The sequence below is a fragment of the Rhipicephalus microplus genome, chromosome 4 (assembly GCF_043290135.1).
Source record: "Rhipicephalus microplus isolate Deutch F79 chromosome 4, USDA_Rmic, whole genome shotgun sequence".
Lineage (NCBI taxonomy): Eukaryota > Metazoa > Arthropoda > Arachnida > Ixodida > Ixodidae > Rhipicephalus > Rhipicephalus microplus.
Window position 1 is genome coordinate 21514110 of NC_134703.1, and position 25235 is coordinate 21539344.

General features: G+C 41.8%; 1 protein-coding gene across 1 annotated transcript in view; it reads left to right on the plus strand.

The window, feature by feature from the left end:
• Window positions 1–25235, plus strand: part of LOC119171697 (uncharacterized) — a 58846-nt gene that overhangs the window by 7232 nt on the left and 26379 nt on the right. The window contains exons 2-15 of the mRNA XM_075892066.1: window positions 7373–7469; window positions 9030–9082; window positions 9712–9808; window positions 11355–11471; window positions 11863–11951; window positions 12111–12256; window positions 15088–15203; window positions 15278–15422; window positions 18413–18573; window positions 20630–20721; window positions 20958–21101; window positions 22088–22250; window positions 23123–23195; window positions 24093–24133. Of these exons, the coding sequence (XP_075748181.1) occupies window positions 7373–7469; window positions 9030–9082; window positions 9712–9808; window positions 11355–11471; window positions 11863–11951; window positions 12111–12256; window positions 15088–15203; window positions 15278–15422; window positions 18413–18573; window positions 20630–20721; window positions 20958–21101; window positions 22088–22250; window positions 23123–23195; window positions 24093–24133 (1534 nt within the window). The remainder of the gene's footprint in view (window positions 1–7372; window positions 7470–9029; window positions 9083–9711; window positions 9809–11354; window positions 11472–11862; window positions 11952–12110; window positions 12257–15087; window positions 15204–15277; window positions 15423–18412; window positions 18574–20629; window positions 20722–20957; window positions 21102–22087; window positions 22251–23122; window positions 23196–24092; window positions 24134–25235) is intronic.

A 25235-nucleotide genomic window follows, 5' to 3' on the forward strand; every position in this document is an offset into this window, starting at 1 on the left:
GTGCACATCTACTTCTGGCACTATAGAGGAGTCACGCACCTACCCTATACAGGTTTACACGTCCTGTGAGCCTCTTCGAGTGCACCTTCGTCTGCTGACCCGACATGCACAGCACCCGTTGTCTTCGCTACAAGTGGACCGACCAGGCTGTACCTATTCGCGATGCCTCGATACGCATAGACACATAATCCCTTCAGGCTTTGCACCTGCCGTAATCCCTGCAGTGACTCCATGGACATTGACTAAACCGCTGGTGTGCCTTCACATACGTGGAATTTCGTATAAGTCGCATGTTTCTTATAATGCCCTCAAGCAACTCACCTTGGCACATTTAGATGACCGATACAGCGACTCTGTGCACATTTACACCGATGGATCCGTAACTTCATCCGCCTCAGCTGCAGCCTTCGTGATCCCTCAACTCGGTATTTCCCGACAGTACAAATTAGATCATAGGTCATCTTCGACAGCTGCAGAACTTGTTGCTATACAAGAAGCCATAAAATTTGTGAACGACCAAGCACCGCGTAAATGGATGATACTCTCTGATTCAAAATCAGCGCTTCAAGCTATCCATTCTTGCTCAAGAAGAGGCCAATTTTACGAGTTAACGTTAGGAATCGTCCAAGCATTTGACCTAACACACAGGAGCGGTCACTTGATTATACTCTAATGGATTCCTGGACACTGCGGCCTGGTTGGCAACGAAACAGCCGATAGCGAAGCAAGAGCAGCAATATACAACGCTCCTATGTACGTCAAAGTACCCTACTCGCGAGGTGACGTCAACACATTGTTGAGATCACTCATGCGCGAATGCGCGGCCACTTACTGGTGGCTACCAGATCACCGGAACAAGCGCCTGCAGGAAACAGACCCTGGTATGACTTTCCGTCTTCCAGATAAAATCAGCCGAAGACATGCTAATATACTGCACCGAATTCGCCTGGGCATCGCCTTCACTCGCCACTACACCCACCTAATCGGCCGTGCGGACAGCCCAAATTGTGAACGCTGCCAAGTGCGCGAAACAATAGCTCACATATTTTGTGACTGTGCATTATACATGGCACAAAGAAAAATGCTAACTGCAACGTTGGCAAGCATTGGACGAACACCATTAAGTGAAAGCCACATATTGTCAGCAATGAACGACCAAACAGTGTCAAAAACTGCTACAAAGGCTGTTCTAGACTTTATAAAAAGCACTGGACTAGAAACTAGACTGTGAGGTAATATGCTAAGTGGCTACTGTAGATACGCACCACCTCTTTTTGTCCCCATCATCACCCTTCATCCCTCTTTCCTTCCCCTTTCCCTTATACCCTGTGTAGAGTAGCAGGCTAGAGCGAACTAGCTCAGGCCGACCTCTCTGCCTTCTAATAAATTCTCACTCACTCGTCTCCGTATTCATGCAAATAAAATGCAGTTGTTGCTGTTACAGACTTGATGAAGTTGTCAGCAAGTTGAAACACATGCGCATAATTAGTGTCTGTCGCATTTGTTCGATGTTTGAACAGAAAGCTGTGGTTTCTTGTTCCGAACGTACCGCTAATGTATAGAAGTTATAGCTTTAAAAGTGATCCCATCTTGGCGCTTTCTTGAAGTAGTGCATGATGTAACTTCCTGGTATAAGGAAAGGAAAAAAGTTACAGACGCAATTTAGCTTATTTGGTCCTAAATGAAACAAAATATGTACGCTTATAGATCGGAAAATATTACCAATCCGGCCATCACATCTATCCAAAACCCAGTATGGGCCTCAAAAAGGCGGAGGAGCGAATCCTCTTTCGCCTTTACACCAAAACTCTATTGTGACCGGCAATTCTGGAACAACCCCGCTTTCACGAGGAAGTGCCTGCTTTGTGAGGAAAATTACTGTGACATTTTCCACATGATGTGGGCATGCTAAAAAGCCCAAACATCACCTTTTTACCCAACCTTTCCCGGAAGGACTAGGAGGCAGTCCTACTCGGCTGCTATGACCTGAAATCCCAATGGGATTTGGTTGAGCAGGCCAGGGCCTCGGCCGATCCCAATGGGATCCCGTAAGGGGGAGCCCACCGAGTGTGTATGGGGTGACCTCTTACAGGGGCCTTGCAACACTTTTTGAGCATTGTCAGAAAACGCTGCCGATCGGTAGTAAAGGCTCCCCACAACACGCGAGCCAAGTATTATAGCGCAGCACACGCCCTGGAATTCACAATAAATTATCAAAGTCAGCTAAAAATTGCTTTCTCTTCTCTCGACAAATCACACAATATTTTTTTATTTACAGATACTGCAATCACCTTTGGTGATTTTAGCAGGGTGGTACATGAAGTTAGTCATGAACAAATGGCAAGTACAATGACATATAATATATACAGGTTATACAATGTGTATAGGGCAAATACAAACTTCAACTGGCAATATCATACAATAAAAAATAGAAGACTACAATTATACAAGCATGTACAGTGGTATGTAATACGATTCAACAATTCAACTGGTTAGTGCACTTTCTAATTCCGAGAAAAACAATGCCAATGAGGGTGCTGAAACAATTGCATTAGTTAGTTTGTTCCACTCGACTATGGTGCGAGGAAAAAATGAATACTTAAAGCAATTATTGCGTGTGGGAAAGGGGGTTATGGTGAGGTCATGTCTCTGCCTGGTAGAGTAGCCAGAAGAAAAAGAAAAAATATCGGCTATGTCTACTTGATATTGGCCGTTAATTAGTTGGTACAGAAACTTAATCCTTAAGTTACGGTATCTTAATGATAAAGGTGAAAGTTGAGCTCTGCTTAATAGGTCAGTAACGGAAGTCCTCGAAAAATTATTGTAGACAAAACGAACTGCTCTTTTTTGCACTTTTTCTAATTTGTTAATGTTAGTCTTAGTAAAAGGATCCCATATAATAGCGGCGTAATCTAATATTGGTAAAACAATTGATTTGTACGCTAAAAGGCGGACAGAAGGAGTGAATAGTTTGAGAGCATATACCCGAAAATTAAACGTAGCAAGCCCATCTATTAGTCATTGGGTAATTTGAACATGGCGTTCTCACTCGTTAAAGAGATCACCGCGGGAGGCCGCTGCTTGTGCACGCGTGTGTGCGCGATCACACCGCACACCGGAAAAACCGTGCATTCAAAGAAAAAAAAAAGAAAAAAAAAGTGCTCAAGGTCAAGAGGCGCGCGTGACGTTTTTCCGTGGCCCTGCCATCCCTCCCTGCTTAGCTTCCAGCGCTTTTGTCGGGACATGAGAAGAGAGAATGAAATTGCAGCATGCAATAAATCTCTTTAACTCCTCGCACTGGACGGATTCTTGAAATTTCTGCGGCGTTGATTTTGTGAAGCAATAAGCTCTTCCAGTGAATTAATCCCATATGGTTACTTGAAAAAGTGTTTCAGGGCCCCTTTAAGGACCGCTCCCCCTTTCCCTGTACATGACTTTCATAAATGAATGTTTTTCACCACCATAATCGTCTCGGTATTAAGAGTGTTTGGTATTAGTAAAAAGTGCTGCGATGGCCTGAAATAGTGCCTTTGACTACTCCTTCAGAAATTAATTACCTAGGTATTCGGAATGTATGTCAATTAATTTGACGATGAACTTCTATGTGCAAAACGTTCAGGATTGAGCCATCTTATGTCTATATATAAAATAAATTTATAACACTTGCGGGCACACCCCTACCGACACGTGTCTGTTTAATAACATTATTATGCCAAAGACAAACCTTCTATGACAAAAAGTATACCATTTAGTGTCTGGAGAAGGTTTCAAAATTGTCTAATTACGCCATACGATATCCTCAACACGAATAGCTAGTAGGGACAACTCACTCCGAGTACGTGAACAACGTTACGAATTGTAACATGTACAATAACACTGGATATGTTTCATTTGCCCGTTATATCTAATACCAAATAACCACGGTTAATTTTCAAGAGGTGTCCCCAGAGAGTACTGCTCTATCACTTTCAACCCAATTGGCTTATTTTGAGCTATTTTTTGCCGTCTTTTTTCTAACAATTCTTGATCTCAGTTTTCTACGCCTATAAGTGTACTCCACTATTCTCATCTTCATTTCTTTTTCGATTCTATTTCAACATTTTTCATTGTTAAGTTCTAGTGACCAGTGTTATTCTCGTGAATTTATCTTTATTTTGCGTGAATTTCTGTGTTTTATGTACTGAAAGTTTGTGTAGGTGTTCCATGACTAATAGCCATGCAATGTTTTTGTCACGAATCACCATTTGTGTTTAGTTACTGTGAGTGTCTGATTCAAAATATGCTGTCGCTTGAACTTTTTATTTTCTTCTGCTTTAATTTATTTAACCACAGTACGTTACAAAAATAATTGTCATGATTACGTTTTGGTTCTTGCTACACTCACTCTGCTGTTATTCTCAATTTATTGAGATCTCTCGCTTGGAGGGATTTCAGGGGTATTAGGAATATGAAGGCGGCACGCGCCGTTCACATGCCCTATAGGACACGGGCTGTTGATACATTATAACCAAGTGACCTACTTGTAGCTTTGGTAAAACTTTCAGCGCTGGCCATCATTCGCATTCTGCTAATGAGGATAAATTTAACAATGTCAACTGATGCATATTTAGCGCCGACATTTTCCTACGTGAACTGTTCACCAGAACAAGTCAGCAAAAATACTCATAAACTATGTGTCAATTTCCTGAAACAACTCTGAGTTACAAAGCTCACAGTATATTGAGCAACTTCGGATTAATTTCATTACCTAATGTTCTTTATTATACACGCGAACCTCACTATGACCAACGTTTTCTGGTGGAGGCCCTATAAAGCTGTATGCGATGGTTTTTTAATATACTACCTAATTTTTATAGAGTTCATACCATGTGCACATTTCCAGAAATAAAGCTCACAACATTGAGTTAGCGAAAGGACGTCGAGCTTGCAGGACTAATCTGCGTATTGAGCTGAAGCTCGTAACAACGTGCGGATTTTGCGATGCACTTATGTACAATTCTGCGTAAAGCTATGTCTTTCTTTCTTTCTTTCTTTCTTTCTTTCTTTCTTTCTTTCTTTCTTTCTTTCTTTCTTTCTTTTTTTCTTTCTTTTTTTCTTTCTTTCTTTCTTTCTTTTTTTCTTTCTTTCTTTCTTTCCCTCTTTCATTCTTTCTTTTTTTCTTTCTTTCTTTCTCTCTCTCTTTCTTTCTTTCTTTCATTTTTTCTTTCTGTGTATTTTGTTACAATGTTGTCCCAAGCATTTTTTTAGCAGAAGAAAGGAACAATATTTCAAGCTGAATAGAAGTGGAGGAATGTTTCCCACCATAAACATCACTACCATTAGTTCCATTAGCAAGGCAACATAATCTCTAAGAAGACGTGGGTGTTTTTTCATCTACAGGGAAACCTCAGTGTTACGATCACAGCTCATACCCCGGCCAAAGCCCATTAGTCTTGCAGCGTGATGGAGTAAGCTTGTTGTGAACCGATCTGCAACCCGCGACGTTTGATAAGGACGTACGTTACCGCGCAGGTACACACAGCTACCCACTGCCCGCACTGTTGCGGAAGGCGCGACAATTGCGCATAGGAACGGTAACCGATGGATGCGCTGACACGGCAACTTCACCAGTTCGTCAAATCAGCGGTGTATCGTAACGTCCGAGACTGTGCCCACGAATCTTGGAGGCATTGCTGACTCGTGTGCCTGCCACAAACGCAGCGAACCCTCCCATTTTCTCCTAGCGCTGCGAATACTACCAGCTTTTGTGGGGAGGAAAAAAAACTGCGTCAACGCCATAACGTAGGGCCACGTTTTTCAAGCCGTGAGTCACACGATGAGTATACGGAATGATCGTGTACTGTTTGGAGACGATAGTCTATCTTGGAAACCTTCGATGCAAAAATTTTTGCCTGTCTGTTCATTTGTCTGTTTGTCCACCTTAACGATACTGGGTACTCTAAACTGCACCAGCCGATACCTCAAACGGCCGACCCCATCCGCAGCGCCCACCAATGTTGCTCAAGATTCAGCGTTCATACTTGGGCAATTGTCAATTAAAAAGCAATTATTACGCATATCTGCGGCACCATAGCAACACTTATATATTTCGTCTGTGCGTCTTTTACTAGAAAAGGCATACATAAGTAATAGTAAGGATTGTAGCGTTTATCACGCTGCGCTGACCATGCAACGCTTCCGCGAAAAGGCAAGTGTCTCCAACGCTTTGCTGAGACACCTGGTGGCACCTACCCATCGGCTTGTGTTCTACACCTCATCACCTCTGAGACGGGCGCGCACATGTCTCAAAGCCGCACTCTTCGTTTTCAAAGATAACTGCCAGATAGCGCTCATGTCTCACGTGTGACGTGACTTCATGCGCTCGTTCGCCTCCGCTGCACGTTCGAGGCACTCCAACGCAGCGCCTCCAGAATACCATTCACCGATATTCTTGCGCAGAACATCAAATAAACGTTTTGTTCACTCTCTCCAGATGCAAGCTTATCGTCTTTCGACGACATTTGCAGAATAACATGCCGATATGGGGCCATTTTTTTTTTGCTCTCGTAGCCCTTTCTGTGTCGCCTCCCATTTGTGAACGATTTGGCTTCAAAAGGTTGCGCATCTTTTCACAGGCTTGCGCAATGGTGTGTCCCGAAAAACCTGCTTGCTGAAGTCTTGCTACCTGTTGACTGAAGCTAATCTGTAGCCCATCCTTAAAAATTTTTTCCTTCCCACAAACGCTAGAATCCATGTGCGCAGAAGTCAAGAAAAGCATTGACACAAAAGTCGGAGGAAATGGGAGGGTTCGCAGCGTTTGTCGCATCAAACACACTTTTAAGTGCATTGATTGCATAATGGCCATCGTATACTTGATACCACTATCGTGCGGAAAATCGTACATTGGACAGAGCGGGAGATGTATCAATATCCGTCCTAGGGAGCATGAACGATCTCTATCAGACACCAAACCATTTTCACTTGCCGCCCATTGTATACCGTGCGGTTGCATTCCGGTCTTCGCCGACACTAAAATTCTGTAACGTCATAAAAACAGTTACCAAGAAAAATAATCGTAGCGTTTCACATTCAAAGGAAAGGGGATAATTTTATCAGCGTATACCTTCTATCACGCTAAGTGATGCAGAATTTCAATACCTATGCGCCACCTGCACATGTCACCTGCAACGATTATTTGTTTTCTATTAATTTTTCATCTTTATATTTGCATGTTCTTTCTTAATAAAAATCAGTTGCGAAACGGCGCCCGTGTTGTGCCCTTACTTTTATTCTAGTCCTCGTTCTCCAGTGTGCTGTTAAAATCAAGCTGAACTAGTTCCAACTCACTCAAGTTGCAATTCGCATGCAGTTTATTTCTTCATCGATTTCACAGCTATGCAACTCGGGCTCGCAACTACTGGAAAAACCAGAACGTTCCATCGGAGCCACCCTCCGCCATATTCGACTCCGCGTGGAGGCTTTTTTTCAAGGTAAGTCGTAGTTTATGCGAGAATATTTCATTCCACGTGTTGCAAGGATATCCGTCCGCATGATGACCAGTATGTTGATTGCAGAAACCGGGGACTAAGATATCTGTGATAACACAATATCGCCGAACTTGCGCGCTGCAGGTCTGGCTTCGTATTTGAAAGCGCATTCTTTCTTATACAGCATAGCAACAACCCACAATATATATATATATATATATATATATATATATATATATATATATATATATATGTATATATATATATATGTTATTAATAGGATCTGACAGACAATAATGCCAAGGAAGGTAGAGGGTAACTTATTAGGCCAATCGTAATGTAAATGAGAAGAATGAAAAGTGGGTGAAAAGATAACTTGCCGTGGGCAGGATTTTTTCACCCACTTTTCTTTCTTCTCATTTACATTACAATTGGCCTAATAACTTCCCCTATACCTTTCTTGGCATTATCGTCTGTTAGATCTCATTAATATTGTGTCAAAAACACGGAAACACGAGCCCTTAGTTATACACTTGTTTCCTTTATATATATATATATATATATATATATAAAGGGAAACAAGTGTATACTTAAGGGCTCGTTTTTCCGTGTTTTTGACACAATATTAATGAGATCTAACAGACAATACATACATTCATACAATACATTCTTTGGCATTATTGTGTGTTAGATCTCATTATATATATATATATATATATATATATATATATATATATATATATATATATATATATATATATAGAGAGAGAGAGAGAGAGAGAGAGAGAGAGAGAGAGAGAGAGATTTTCGTATGCGTACTCACCCTGATTCCGACGTCGCCTACAGTAGCGGCTGCTATGACGTCATCCACGGATTTTCGTCAGCTGGAACTCCTCAGAACGTTTCAATGAATTTTCGACTAACTTAAGTACTACTCCTGATGTATCGCTCATGAAGTTTGATTGATTTATTGATAATTGAATGATAATGCGTCAAAAACCACGCAACACGTTCGCTGTCTGTAGCTCAGTAATCGTACATCAATGACATTAAGCTTGACTGCAAAATGAACATAATCCTGGCGAACATTATTCAAGATAATGTAATAGAGCAGTCGTGCATCCAACGTTCTGAATACGAAGAAAAAAAATGTGTACTATAGCCTTAGAGTAGTTTTGTTAGGAGAGTAAGTGTTGCACTTTCCCGTTGCACGTTGAGCGAAGAAGCATGCAGATTACACGTGGTGTTAAGAAGAGCTGCGAAGCGCAGCTCTCAAAATTGAAATATGTAGTGCGTTTTATGGTACAGGAAATAACATGTCGTCAGCTTTAAAAATTCTCTAATGGAATGACAGCCTTGTGTCCTCGGTAGGGGCACAGACGCAACGAGTTTTTCGTTCAAGCTGCCACACTTACCCCGCATGTTTTGCGGCTTATAGCTCAATGAACGGCGCCGGTCTCAAAGACGCGCTTCCCCGCATGAAAGGCGTCTGTAATGTGCTGAAAAAAAAAAAGATCCCAACACGCTGTTTTTAATTATTTGTTTTTTGTGCTTTATTTACAGCCCGTCCACATGATTGATGACGCTCGGTACAATAAATATGGCAAGTTCTTCGGGTAAGTTAACCTCTCTGTTTCGCATTTTCAGGAATGCTGACTGAAAATAGGATGAGCATGTATTTTTACGCAGCAGCTTTTTAAGAACCGTTATGATATCATGTTGGTCTGTATGTGCATAAAAGTACGGTTAATTTCTTTGTGTTGACGCACTATTATTATTATTATTATTATTATTATTATTATTATTATTATTATTATTATTATTATTATTATTATTATTATTATTATTATTATTATTATTATTAAAGCTTTCGAAGTGGTTACTGCAATTCAAGGAATTCAAGAACACAAATGTTAATTGCGAAAGTGAAAAAACTTCAAGTTACCAGTGTGTGTTAAAAAAGAAAGATGACACGCTTCTAAAAATACGCGAACATGGGGAAGCAGTGGGGATGATGCATACAAAAAAACTTAAAGGTGTGGGATAGCATCTGAATAATGTGAAAAATTTCAAAAAAGTTTGTTAATTACTTGGCAGTGAGTAGGTAAGGATGGTTATTCATGAAAGTGGGCAAGCATATACTTATTACCAAATTTGGGTCCTTTAGGCAGTATGTGTGTCGCTAAGAACCTCGCTAGATTCACTGACATTTTTGTCATTCTGCTTTTTTTTAACACATTTGCAGGGCCTTCGAGTCTAACAAGCTCATTCTGTTTGTTGCCGAGCCCGAACTCGTGAAGCAGGTTCTTGTAAAAGATTTCCCGTCCCTTCCAAATAGAAGGGTGAGCAAATTCAGAAACACTCTAATGAGTCGACACTGCTTGAAATGCTCAAATATCACGCGTTTGAAAGTTCCTCCTTTCAAGTTTACGCCTTTTAAGCAGTGATTGAGGGATATGGGCAAGATACTGAACAAGGGTGTCTATGTGCAACCTACAAGGAATGTAAAACCGCCACGGCGATCTAACAGTCATGGTAGTCAACATGCCCAGCCAAAGGTCGTGGTATCGAATCCTGGCCGCGGCAGCGTAAATTTCGATCGAGGCGAAAATGCTTGAAGCCTGTCTACTTAAATTTAGGTGCACGTTAAATAACCACAGACGATTGAAATTTCTGGAGCCATTCACCACGGCGTCATGCGCGAAATAAAAAATAAAAAAGATATAACATAAAACAAAATAACAATAAATGCCTAGGATGAAAAAGAATTCCAACCTGGGTCATCTACGTGGCAGCTGAGTATATTACAGAGCCGCGCCGTTTTTCTTTCTTTTAACCCATGGGAATAACACAATAACATCTGTTTACTTAGTTTGATTGGAAAGGTCACCTTGAAATTAGACTCACGCGTGCACTTCTACAAATATACATAAAGCTTGAAACTCCTTTGCAAGCAGACGCTGTATATGCAGGCGTCATGTCGGTGAAGGAATCGCGTTAAAGTGAGAAATATAGAGTTTCACGAGAGTAATATGTCACACAATCTGAATCACGTACGGTGTGAGTCTTGGAATACTTCCAACTTATTACAAACTGCTCAACCATAATTCTTCACCGTGATTCACAAGAACATATATAACATTAATGTAATGAATGTAACGGGTACCACGCTTCTGCGAAAATTGGAAAATACTGGCATAGCAGATGCTTCCCTGCTACACAAAAATTATGATGACCTATGAAGTAGCGGGTACCATGCAAGTGCAGTCGTATATTGTTTTCCAAGGACTCACCTTAACATATATAACGTTAGCGTCATAGGAAACTTAAGTAACGATCAGGCTTCCCACAATGCGGATAACGTAATTTATGAGTTGTTTCTAACCCATTTCAAAAGAATCATCCGTAATACTTTATCTTCATCAGCCGCCTCATTAAGTAACTAAACGCCTTCCAGATGCGCAGCGGCTACGACACTTCTCCGCAAAATAAATAATAATGGTGCTATGAATGCTTTCCGACTACGCAAAACCACGATTTATGGCGTAGTGGATGCCATTCAGGTGTACTTAATTGTTTCACCAAGAGAGTTTACAAAAAGCTAGGCCGCTCCTCAAGCTCTCGCTGTGACTGTGCTGTGCGTTACACGAATGCCTGGCATTTTTATACCACCGTTGATAATGAATATTTCTTGAAAAATTTGTTCAACTTTATGCATTGATTAAAAATGGATCACGCTACAGTCAGCGTGTTGTAAAGTTTGATAAGAAGGCATTGCAGGGCCCCTGAAATGTGTCGATGGTGACGTGACAGCATTGTCAGGACGTACATACTTTGTGTCCAAGCAGTTGTTTTCCTCGTTTTTTTTCACATACTTTCGCGTGTCAGACATTCACGTTCTATGACCCACTGCTGGACAACATGATGAGCATCACTCCCGTGGAACGGTGGAGGAGGATTCGACCAGCGGCAAGTCCAGCATTTTCCACTGGGAAGTTGAGAAAGGTAATCAGTGTTGCGTTACTCACGATGTGAAACACACCAGAATTATATAGCCTGAATTTACTCTGCGAGAATGCATTCCAATTCTGGCAACATTTAGCACAATATCGATTGAATGCTAAGACGACAGCTTCAAAAAGAGCTAGTGGAGCACATCCGGAAGACATCACTGAGACTTATGGGGACAGTTTCAGCCGACAAGATATCTATGTAAGAACTCGTACTAATGTTGCATTTTGCTCTCCTATTTTGCTTTCTACGCCAATTATTGCTAGAAGACTATCATGGAAGACAATACATGTTGGCTGTTACTTTGCGTATCAATAAGTAGCTTTTATTTATTTTGTTTTCATTTTGGTGGAAACCATTTAATTTGCATATTTTGAATGGCCAGATGAATGCGTTGATCGAAGACTGCGCCCTGTCGACTGCGGAGCACCTGAAGAAAGCAGCTTCTAAAAATGAAGACATTGATGTGAAGCAGTAAGTTTCTTACCATTTTGAGCAAACGCAAATGTAACTATATGCAGTGTCGGCTCGCCCACCCGAATTTCACTTTTTTACCTATATTATGAAACCAAGGCCACTAAACAAGAGGCCATGCTCAAGCACATTGTTGACTGATTCGTCTTTGCTGCTTAGGTTCTTTGGTCACTATACCCTGGACGTCATTGCTAGGTGTGCCTTCGCGACAAGGCTCGACTCTCACTCTGACCAGACCAATGAATTTGTCACTAGGACGAGACAGGCCTTCTCTGGACAAATCACACCACGTCTTGTCCTTTTCTGTGAGTGTTTGTTGCTCGTAAACTACGTCACTAGTTCTCGGCATGCATTTTGATGTCCGCACGTCTGATAGGCCAGAGTTTAGCTCCCGAATGCGTCAGAGCGTTGAACATGCGTTGAAAAGCCTATAAAATACCTTAGCATCATTACATATCTAAACACAGTTCTTCAATAAGACAGACTGACGGGCCAGTTGGGAGTGCATAATTGAAGACAGTAGTGCGAAAGATCACAAGGACAGTGACAGATCAAGACGGCACACAGCGCTAAGAACTCAAAGTTTATTGCACATGATCGCGCATATATACACAAGACACTGTGCACATACCTCTATTTTTCGCAAGCAGACCCATCAATCAGCATGAATAGAAGGTCTGTTTGCATTCACTGCGGTAGCGAGGAAAGCATTGGCCATGTGCTCTGCTGCTGTCCTCGCAACAGCGCTCACAGTTTCACTAGCGGCCATACTGACCCACCTTTATGACAGCCTCCTATTAGAACCGTTAGTTTTGTGAACACCAACTCGACCTGTCATCTCACTAGGAGGATATAGAGGCTCTATTAAATTTTTCACGGACTGGTGGTCTGCTACAGAGGTGTACTGACATTAATTTTCATATGGGAGGTGTGTGGAGACCTTAAGAGACAAGAAGAGAGCAGAGTGGGTCAGAAAACAAACTGAGGTTAAGGATATCTTGATTGAAATCAAGAATAAAAAATGGACGTGGGTAGAGCACGTAGCGCGTAAGAAGCATAACCGCTGGTCATTAAGGATAACTGACTGGATTCCCAGAGAATGCAAACGCACGAGGAAGACACAAACTTATGTGGTCCAATGAAATTGAAATGTTCGCAGGTATAACATGGCAGCAGAAAACACAATACCGGCTTAAATTGGCGGATCATGGGAGAGACTTTTTTCCTGCAGTGTGCGTATAGTGCTGATGATGATTATGATGAGAAATTGTAACTATTTTGATGTTGTTACTTCAAATAAAAACGGGGGCGACGAGAACCCTAAAAAAGTTTTATGGTATTTCGAAAAGTCACTGAATATATATTTAATACAAGTGCGTTAAAGGAACAACTTCAGTTGCGGTATCACCCCGCCATGGTGGTCTAGTGGCTAAGGCACTCGGCTGCTGACCTGCAGGTCGCGGGATCAAATCCCGGCTGTGGCGGCTGCATTTCCGATGGAGGCGGAAATATTGTAGGCCCGTGTACTCAGATTTGGGTGCACGTTAAAGAACCCCAGGTGGTCGAAACTTCCGGACCCTTCCACTACGGCGTCTCTCATAATCATATGGTAGTTTTGGAGCGTTAAACTCCACAAATCAATCAATCAGTTGCAGTATCGAGAGAGTAGCTTCGCAGTGACGTGCAAAGAAGAGTCTAACGTCACGGGAAGACCGCAACTCGCGACATACTAGTTTGCTGTCTGTCGGACGCGGTTCACGTAAACAACGACAATTGAATCACAATCCAGAGGGTCTTTCTGCTATTTAGGCGGCACGCAGGGCAAAAAATTTTCAAACTAAGTGAACTGCACCGACTTGTCATCATGATCACCTATGCGGTGGGGCTGGCATGACGATGCATGACGACGAACTTTAATATCAAAGTAACATATTGTCTACGCGTTGTCTGGCTCCAGCGTGTGGAGACCGTTGATAGTGCACACCATGGAAATGAAAAATCTCCCTTTTTTGGGGTGCCTTAAAGTCATGTCAGTACTCCTTTGAAGAAATCGTGAGGCTCCCGTTCCTCCCTGTTTTTTTTTTAGTTTGTACGTTCTTGCTTGTTAATGTGAAAGTGCTGCATGTCAGGGTCCATCAAAACTTCACTGACACCATTCTTGTCTCAGACGTGACTTCGATAGAATGCGCGTGAGCAGGTGAAAAAAAAAAACAGAATGAGAAAATCCATTTATCGGCTATAGGGTACGGGGACGAGTGCTTGTCCCTATACCTATAGCCATATGGATGCGCCTTTTTTTCGCATAACTTTCTAATTTCAGATATGTTTCATACATTAGGCTAAAAAGGACGCCGGATTGATTGGTGGGGCTTAACGTCCCAAAAACACCTTATGATTTCATAAGAACGAGGCCTATATCGGTTGTCCCGACCACAATATATGAACAATATAGCAAGGGAACACGTTATTACCAAAGAAATGGAGGTGAACAGGAATGTATGAATTGGCAAATGTTGTCGTTATTTCTTTTTGTACACTGCAGACCTGCAGCTAAGGAAGTTTCGTATATCTGGTCATCATATGAGTGCTACCAGACCTGTGTTATGCATGAATTCAAGAATCGTTTTGTTGAATTTGTTCTGTATATAATAATAATAATAATAATAATAATAATAATAATAATAATAATAATAATAATAATAATAATAATAATAATAATAATAATAATAATAATAATAATAATAATAATAAGTTGTCGCAACACTGTAGCAGAAGCCGGCTTCCAGTATATATGGGACAAGAGCGCTATGGTTGCAATCATGTATGCGTGCATATTAGGTGATCTGCACCAGCCTCCATTACTTGAATGGAGCTTCTCAATTTTACACTTTTTGGCAGCTACATGAAATATGCCGAGTGACGTTGAATTACAAAATACTGTTGAAAATTCGTAAACAAGTGTTGTGTGCTCGAGCCCACGTTTGGACAAGTGAACTTGTCTTGTTCGAGGCCTTCAAACTTTGAAGACAAGTTGTTTTCACCACGAGCTTCTTGTCTCTATGCCGCTTTTTGAAGCCATGGTTAATATTTTATCTGTTTCCTGCTTTCTGATGAGGCCTTTACACCTTCGTTTTAGTTTTATTTCCGGCCCTGGCTAAGATGATTAGACTACGACCCTTCAATTCGGAGATATTTCTCTACTTCAAGCGGACCTGTCAGAACATCATAAAAAGCCGACAGGACAAGCAATCCGTAAGTGACATTTACTCAGCCTTTACAGAACTGCCGTTGCGTGCGTGCCAATTACGCAGTCTTTCTCCCACCAGCACCACGAAGACTTTCTCCAACTTATGATGGATGCCCAGGAAGGAAAGCTTGCGTCTGCTTCTGAAAACGTGGCTGAGCGTGACAACAAGCTATTCAATTTGGGCTCAGATGTGAAACTGGACACTTCCTTTTCTTCAAACAAGAGTAAGAACATTATATTTTTCTTTCAACTGCATAATAACGACGTATTCTTTTGCAAACGCTGGCGCGCTTGAAGAGGAGTGGTCATTACTGGATACTGTATAGTTACATGATTGCATTAGAAACACACTACACACACACACACACATTATATATATATATATATATATATATATATATATATATATATATATATATATATATATATATATATATATATAAACAAAAATGTAACCACAAATGAAAGCCTAGGTACCATAAATTTTCTGAAGCTTGTGATTAGAAAAATTAGCCCCTAGAACATCCGTAACCTTTTTCTTTCGCATCAATGATGGGTGTGCCGAATTCAATCAATAAAAATTGTGGCTTAATTTCGTGTTTCGGTAGTTAAATACTTACAATAAAATTAAGAATAACACAGTTCTGCAGAACCTCTCCGAAATGTTTGTTGGCTGAACGCTAATTTTATTGCTTGTTTACTGAAGCATAAAAAAAAAGAAGCGAATTCCACGCCTGTGAAATCTGAGTCATGATACAGCGAAGCTCGGGAGTGAGCGTCATTTTCTGGCGAGTGCATATTGAGTTCCTGCGTAATCTTTCTTAACAATATTTTTCCTTCCTTCCTTCCTTCCTTCCTTCCTTCCTTCCTTCCTTCCTTCCTTCCTTCCTTCCTCCCTTCCTCCCTCTCTTTCTTTCCTTCTTTCTTTCCTCCTTTCCTTCTTTCTTTCTTTCCTTCTTTCTTTCCTTCTTCCTTTCTTTCCTTTTTTCCTTCATTCCTCGTTTCCTTCTTCCTCCTTCCTTCATTCCTTTCTTTCCTTCTTTCTTTCTTTCTTTCTTTCTTTCCTTCTTTCTTTCCTTCTTTCTTTCCTTCTTTCCTTTTTTCCTTCTTTCCTTGTTTCCTTCTTCCTCCTTCCTTCCTTCCTTTCCTTCTTTCTTTCTTTCTTTCTTTCCTACTCTCAAACCACACCACTCATACTGACCTTTGTCCCCTTCGCGATCCGCTTGCTTAGGTCTACTTAAAGGACAATGCCAGGCTTTACCCTCTGGTTTCCAACTTTCCTTCCCTTCACTTCACATTCTTCATCCTCACTCTTACTTGCTCCCCTTCCCCATGGCTATTTTATGCTCGAAGCGGGCATGTACACACTGTATGTGGTGCATAAACTGCATACCGTAGCCTCCAATATAGTAGGCTATTACAATACTATAGCGAGCTGTGGCATGTTTTACTCTCTCTTATTCTCCCTTCCTTCCTCCACATCCTTAATTTCCTCTGCCACCCCTCGCTAATCTATACTGTTCTTGGATTTGCTATACATACTCGCTTAGAGTGGCGCACACTTGTCGAGTTGTCTCTCTACAACAACATCGTTGCTATCATCCTAATTGGCCCTAAACAACCGCCGATATTTTTCGTAACATTTAAAATAAACACGCGCACCGCGTGTAGAATACCATCAAGATTAACGATGCCACACGTGGCAGCTCTACAAGGCCCGGGTGTGCCACAAATTCCACGAAGCACTTCCTTCTGCTTTCGGGGCCCTTACGGCCTTTGCAGTGATGTGTGCAACCTGCCGAAGTTGAATTTGTGATGTGAAGCAAAAGTCACGTCATGTCTTGTCCCAGCGGCGGTGGTGGCACGTCATCCCACACGGAGGCGCTCTGTCAGGGGCGTGTCCACGTAGAATCCATCATGTTGGCGATCTCTAGAAGGGGTACACGAAACAAAAGGTCCCTGCCAGCACGATTCGTATAAGCACGGGACGGCACGGCAATAGTTATTAGCCAACCAGCACATCGGAGATAGATTCGCGGCAACCGGAAGTAGATGGTGTTCGAACAGCGTGTCAGCGATGACGAATGCCAGGCGAGATTAGGGCTGGGAGGATGGGTAGGGGGGCACCCGATGAGGGCTGCTATTCTGGACACGGTCTAATTCCACCATACTCTCAAATTTTGTAATTGCGGCATTTTAAACCAATCAGAGAAGTCATAGCAGCTCACTTGGCCAATTAGCATCGATCAATGGCGGAATCTGACAACATGGTGGAATTCGACAATGTCGAGAATAGCACCCGAGGAACTTTCATGTTATGTGTGAACACTTAAATTGGCGTGATTACTTGTGTTTTTACAAACTCAGTGTGGTGCGGGCACATTTCTACATAGCGTGGACACATTTCTGTGTGGTGTGGACACTCAGTGTTGAAAAACATGAACTCATTGTGTAAGTGTCCTGCTATGTACATATGTATAGCGTCGTGTTTGCTGCAAAATGTACGATGTCGACTTGTGTGCAGGAGAAAAGGAGTAGCCGGCGCCACGCATTGGCAGCAACCTCTCCTACGTTTAATTAAAAAAAAGCGCAAAGAGACTTTGGGAGTAGACAGCGGAGACTACCAAAGGAAAGAGCGAGAGGAGCGGTAACTGCCTTTCGATCATAAAACTCGTCTGACGTCCGCTATCACGGCATCGTCACGAAAAATTATCGCTGCTACATATTCATTGTGGACCCGTTCACATCCTCACTACAACTACTTTTCAACCTATAGGCTAAGTTTAGGGGAAGTATGACAATACATCGTACATAGAAAGTATGACAATACGTCATACTATCTATCTAAACGAGTCTGCTGCGTTCACTGTAATGTTGTATATTACGTTTTGTGATCAAGGAAGGCGACTGCGTACATAGTATTCATATTAACGAAAGCCATATTCTATCATTAGTTTTTACATTGGGAACAGAGTATAAAGCGGGAGATAACAAAAGACTGTCAAGTTCAGCTCAGAAATCAAGATTAGTCATTAATTATCAGTTACTTGGACTATAAAGAAAGCATGGTCGAGCCGCACCGCACGTGTTGTTTCCAGTCGCTCTTCCGTCGTCCACCATTGCTCCCGAACGCACCAACGTGTAAATCCGTAATGAATAGGGTTAGTGACCATACGATTTCTCCGACACTGTCGACGTACATTTTTTTCCCCAGCGCTGACCGAGGATGAATCGATGGCCCAGTGTGTGTTGTTTTTCATTGCCGGCCAGGACACAACCTCGTCGGTGATTTCGTTCACGCTTTACCTGCTCGCTATCCACCCCGAGGTGCAGGAGAAGTTGAGGGAAGAAGTAGACGAGTGCTTCAAGGTTCACGTACGTACATATTGCCCATACTTTGAATGGTCTATAACTGGTTTTATGGAATCAGGCTACGGACTTATTGATTGGTTCAGAATTTCAGATGTTCATTTATAAATAACGCAGACCCATTATGTGGACCACGCAGGATTGGTTTCATGAACATATTTTGTTAATTAGAACAACACGCGACTTTTCCTTAGTAGCTAAAATGTAACGTGAACCTTTGGATTTTGCAATATGAAGTAGGAACACGGCGCAAGCCGGGTTGTCCCGTGTAGAATATTGCGTTGTTCCTACTTCCTAAAGCTAGAAATGGTGTAATTTAATGACATTTCGAACTTTAAATATGATACCTGAAGTACGAAATGAAAACTAGCTGTTAGTACATGCAGCCTGACGAGCACCCTGAAGCAGCGTTCTGTGGCGGCTGTCTATTTGGCACGGCGTAGTGACGTCGACGAAGGAAGCAGACTGTGGTTCGAAGATCAGACTGTTTATTCGGCTGAACTTGAGACCAATCAAGAAAAAGTCAGATCACAGCGATACACACTGACACCGAGAGTGGCGAACTGTGCGTCATTCGTCGATTGAATCACAAGCAGCGAAGCTCTTCAGAGTTTATACATGTGCCATCGAATATTCCAGCGTTATCGTTGGCGGCCATGTAAGTTCCAGAATAATCTGTAATATTCGCGTTGGGTGCGTAATCTTAACAAAATTATCTACTACAGTTCCGAAGCTTCTCGAACACTGCAGGCGTGGTTTGCACTGAACATTGAGTGTAACGGGGTGATAACAAAAGTTGAGGAACGAATGTGGCAATATTATAGCTATGGTATGATGTTGAGCAGTTAGGTCATGGGTTATGTTATCGGTAAGTGGGTGCGGAGTGGAAGTATTTGGTATGCACATTTATAAACATCTTGATAATACCGTGTAAAGCGGATTATGTTGGTTTCATCAGTAGCGACCTTTGTCGAGTCCCACGCGTTTTCGAAATTAAGTTAAGCTAGGTCAACCGATTGATCAACCAAACGGAAGATGCCATTCATGTTTAAATAAGCTCCACTCGAATAAAAAAGTTGGAGCTGAAGTGGTTCACTCATGTTTTTTTTTACTATTTTTCACATTCAATTTCACAACTGTGTTTTCCACAACGTATAAGGAGTGGTAGGTTTAATCTCATTTGTCGCATTTCGTTTCCCGAGATTATGGCGTTTTTCACGAAAAACTTCCCTTTCGTAGTAGGACTGCCCATAATGGTGATCTAAAAGTGTTATCATTCTCTCCAATGTTTTACGAAAGTTGAAATTGCAAGAGCGAGCATTTTTGTGATGGCGTTATGCTCAATATATTGCTTTAGCTTCAGCCGCGTTCCTGATATCAGCATAGAACATGAAAACCAAAGCAAAGTTCTATGTAGACAGCTTAGAAGGGCCCTATGCAGGGATAGCGAACTTCTTTCAAGTTCAGAGACGAGAACCTCGAGTCCATACGCAAGCGGAATACTCTAGATAGATAAGATATTGGAATGGTTATTTCATAAGACAAAATTGTTCTACTTGAAAGCTCAAGCAGGCGTCAGCACTTTTATCACGTTAGAAAGCGTAGGAGACTAGCCAGCCATGGGATACGAATTACGAAGCACAAAACGAGATTTTCCACACCTGCCTGCCCTGCCACCATTTCCATTAAAAACGTAACCTGCCCCACCCTTACCCTTGATTCACTTTTATGCCTACGCCACTGGCATGAGATAATACCACGAATGTATATACGTAGTGTTTATATAAACTACGTATGCATTTAGTAACTTGGTTTAGGGAACCTGTAGTCTAGAAAAAAAAAACATGACCACGTCGTTTGCACAAATTAAATGGAGTTACAGAATGGAGGCCATACTGTACGTCCGTTACTGAATGCTCGAATGAGATTTGGACAATATATGTTTTCGCCCTTGACGCAGGCAGAACATTTCCTGCCTTCAATCGAATATGATTCCTTGACTCCAACGGTATACAATTCCTTGTGCTCAATGGTAAGCTGTTCTTTTTCCCAATGTATTCAGGGAGAACACCCGAGCCTGGATGTTGTCACGAAGCTGAAGTACCTACATTGCGTTGTGTCCGAGTCTCTTCGAATGTACCCTCCAGCGACGCGGTAAGATCGTCATATCAAATCCCTGAAAATCTAACGTCCAACAGCGAATTTTATAATGACCACTAGAACGTAAAATCGGTGTTTTAATGCAAAGTTGAGCTTAATAACCACATCTTTTGTTTCTTTTGTTTATGGTGGGTGCACGGCAATAGGCTAGAATCATTTGATTATAAAGGCATGATGCAAACGTTCACGAGTCATATCTGACTTTGAAACGTTATTGTGTGTGTTTCCAGAATTGAGCGATCACCTCATGAAGACTATGTTCTCGGAGATACGGGAGTGAAGGTGAAGAAGGACGAGTTGATAGCGATTCCCGTCTACTCGATGCACTACGATCCGCAGTACTTTCCCGATCCTTCGAAGTTTGATCCAGAAAGGTGAGCAGAGGAAACTCTCAGACGCCGTTTTGTGTTCACATGTTATACAGGGCGTCACACATAAATTGAACCAAGAATAAGAATTTGAAAATGAAAGGCCCTTCAGTGGTGAATTGAACCCGACGCGTACTACTCGCACTAGCCTGTAGGTACTCACGCTATATTTCATTTCTTCCCATACTAATTAATGTATAATTACGTTTTCATTATGGGCTGGAAACACAAAATATGAACACTGAGATGTAGAGCACTTTCAGAAACCACCGGCTAAGTCTAGTGGCTAAGGTACTCGGCTACTGACCCGCACGTCGCGGGTTCAAATCCCGGCTGCGGCGGCTGCATTTCCGATGGAGGCGGAAATGTAGTAGGCCCGTGTACTCAGATTTGGGTGCACGTTAAAGAACCCCAGGTGGTCGAAATTTCCGGAGCCCTCCACTACGGCGTCTCTCATAATCATATGGTGGGTTTGGGACGTTAAACCCCACATGTCAATCAAACCACCGGCTAAACTGTTTCCTGTACGATATGTTTAGCGCTGTTATTTTTTCCACATTGTAAGGAAAGCCTATAGCAGCACTATACAGCAGTGCGCTCGCGGTCCGTCACACGGCTTCTCTTCACATTTCACGGGCTTTGTTTACAACGTGGAAAAAACAACAGCGCCATACGTATCATACAGGAAACAATTTAGTCGGTGGTTTCTGAAAGTGATCTACATCTCAGCGTTCATATTTTGGGTTTCCAGGCCATAAATAAAAAATAGGTAATTAATAAATAATTAGTATGGGTAGAATTAAAAATAGGGTGAGTACCTACAGGCTAGTGCGAGTAGTGTGCATTTGGTTCAGTTCGCCTCCTAAGTGCCTTTCCCTTTCAAATTCCTGGCTCAAGTTATGTGGGACACCCTGCATATGCCATTTGTGCTCCACGGGGCAAACTAAGTTGCAGAGTTCAAGGGAAAAACACGGATAGTGAATTTCTTGCAGGTTCAGCGATGAGAACCTAGAGTTCATACAACCATACACCTACCTGCCATTTGGAGCAGGACCTCGCAACTGCATCGGTATGCGTTTCGCTTTACAAGCTGTGAAGGTGTCCATCTTGTACACCATCCGCAACGTCCAAGTCGTTCGGACCGGAAAAACAAAAGTGAGTTCATCTTTAGAACTTTTTAAATCCCTACGAATAGCAAAAGAGAGAGAAATTCAGGTCATGTTGCTGTATTGGTCTATCTTGCCTAAATTCTTGCGTCTACTTTGAGGCCTTAGTTGGTTTTGTAGATGAGCTGAGCACGCATCGTTGAAAAATATCTTTTCAAAGACAGTCTCAATTGAACCTATAGTGACACTTGCACACCTTGGCAAGGCAGTTCGTGAAAAGATGGAGGCTTGAGAGTATGAAAAAAGTCAGGAGTGAACGTGGCTCAATTTCGAGCCAAAGTTTCGAAAAGTGTACCTTTACTCATTATGACAGCCTGATCAAGACTTGTGAACTCGCATTCATTACGGTAACCTTTCCTGACAAAAGCAAGCCCACTTGTCCAAACACTGGTTCCAGCGGCTATTCATTTTCAACGATTTTTTAATCAAATAAAAACTTTGTAATAAAATACACATTAGGCCTAATTCTAGAGAAAGGACTTAATCTTGGAAGCTGCTGGTAGCGTTCCTCCCAATTAATGTTATAATTAATCTTAACCACGGAGCCCGCCATTCATACCTCAGTTGCATATCACAGAATGTTACGAATACGCTTTAGGTGCACACCCACTCGTTGTGAAAAATTAGTATTCCTAAGTGTAATTATTTCAGAATATCAACAACTCCGCGAGCTACCCAAGTACCAAAAGCTTATTGCTGTCGTAACTTCTTAAACATCCTATTCACATGAGTTATCATATTGAAAATACTGGAAACATTAGAGTATAAAGATTGGTGAAAGCACACTGCACTTAACGACGTTCCACGCTTGCGATTTTTCCGTAGACACTGTTTGGTAAACCAGCGTACGTTCCATTTCAGGTGCCCCTAGAATTCCGGAATGGATTCACAGTACTGACAGCCAAGGACCTGACATTGGGAATTCGGCAACGGGGCTAGTGATTCACTAGTTATTTGTTCTTTTCTTTTTCAATTGATTGATGTTTTGAAAGTGGCTGGAAGTTCCTGGTGTGAACGGATCAGCGTATCTCTACAAGAAAGCCTTACTTCTCTTATCTTTTGTTCAGTTAAATCGATTGTATTCAGAATTCACAAGTTACCATGCGCAAACTTTTTCGCACATGTGCACTCTTTTGCGAGAATATTTTTGCGGTCCGTCTCCATTTTTAGTCTTAATCATTTATGTGAAAATGCCTTCTTTAGAGCCTCCAAGCGAACACAAGTTGGTTAGCTCGATGTATGGTGTTGAATTTACAGGGCCAAACTAGAGTGCAGATATGAAGATATTGAAGTACCTAGAGGCTAGAAGAATTGTGAACATGAGCGCTGACTACAGAAAGACTTCATAGCTCATGAACAATAATAATACAAATGATAAAAATATATACAAACGATAAAAATATATGCCAACATATGCAAAGTATACAAATCTCCAGGTTCGCGCGGAACAAGCAGCACAGTGACATCAAAAGCTGCAGGAGCGGATCTTCCTAGAGCCTGTTGTAAACTCTCTGACTGGGCAAGTACCACAAATGCTGTTGCAAGGCACCCACTGCATTGTAAATCATGACTTCGCGAATTAGGGGAGTACTTACTATACCATTATTCGCCATTGTGTTGAGAAACGAAGTATAGCCGCAGCATCTATGTAAGGATTTTTGTGTACTTTGTTGGTTGTATGGCTGATTATGATGGAGAATTACGGTTGATTCCTTTGTAAATGGTGCTAAGCTTTAAATCATCCATACGTTACGCGATTAGCTACACGCGACGCGGTTGTTTTACTCTTCCATCACATTATATTTATTCTGTTCTCGTGATTTGCTACCAGACATGACGCCTGCATCGAATCTTGTTGTGAAGATGATTCAGGTGCTGGCATGCCTCTGTGGTAGAACTGTTCTCCACGACGCAGAAGGCCTGGGTTCTAGTTTCACTTGGTCCGGGATACTGTTCCTCATATTTACGCGATAGCAGTCACGGACGTTGGGGGACAACTGCTTTAGTAAAATCAGCTGCTGTTTGTGATTTAGTAACAGCCCCCACTGTAATGTATCTTAAATCTTGCCTCCGAATTATAAGTCGCATCTATATGCAATATGTTATCTCACAGATGTTATCTATTTGAAACTCGATAAGGTCGAACCGGGCGTAAGGTCACAAAGCAACTCAGGCTTCAATTGAAAGTTGTCTTGAACACATGGCTTTGACTTGTGACACTGGTAATTGCTTATTAGCTCAAGTGATCACCCTGGTAATATAACAATATATACATAGAAACATCAACAAACCATAAACGAGAACATGGTGGCATAAACGTACACCTGCCGTATACTTGGCCTGTACGCACATATACTCCCACAGCAACTTCAAGGCCATGGATATATAGCTCCATTTCGTGGCAGCAGACTTTGCGCCGGTGAGCAGCCATGTACGATTATTATATTGTTTTACTTGCATATACGCGTACCATGCGTGACAAAGCATAAAATTGTCATTCCAATGTAATCAAGAAAACTCGCTTGCCTAATTTTTTATAAAATAGTCACAGTTATAGCGTGATATACTACAGCAAGTACAGACCATAACGTTTCCCGAATCTCCCCATAAAGAAACAGAGCAAATTTTACTTTACGCGCTGAGTAGCAATGAGAATGCTTCTTACCTCTGAAGTCATTCTTCGATAGTAAAACGCTTGTAACACTTAGTAAAGTTGATATAGAGCAGTGAACGCTACCAGTTGCTTATTATTTCCTAGATTCATTGCGAGAGAGTACGACCACGGTTCCGAAATCGCAGCTTTCTTTAGTGTCATGAAGTTTTTTTTCCCATCTTTATACTATAGTTTATAACAAATTTATGGCAAAAAGATGGAGCGAGAGGTAACACTGCATTCATCAACTAACAAGAAACGCAGAGAAATAAAAGGAAGATCAGATGTACACGATCACACCTTCATATGGCGGCCACATGA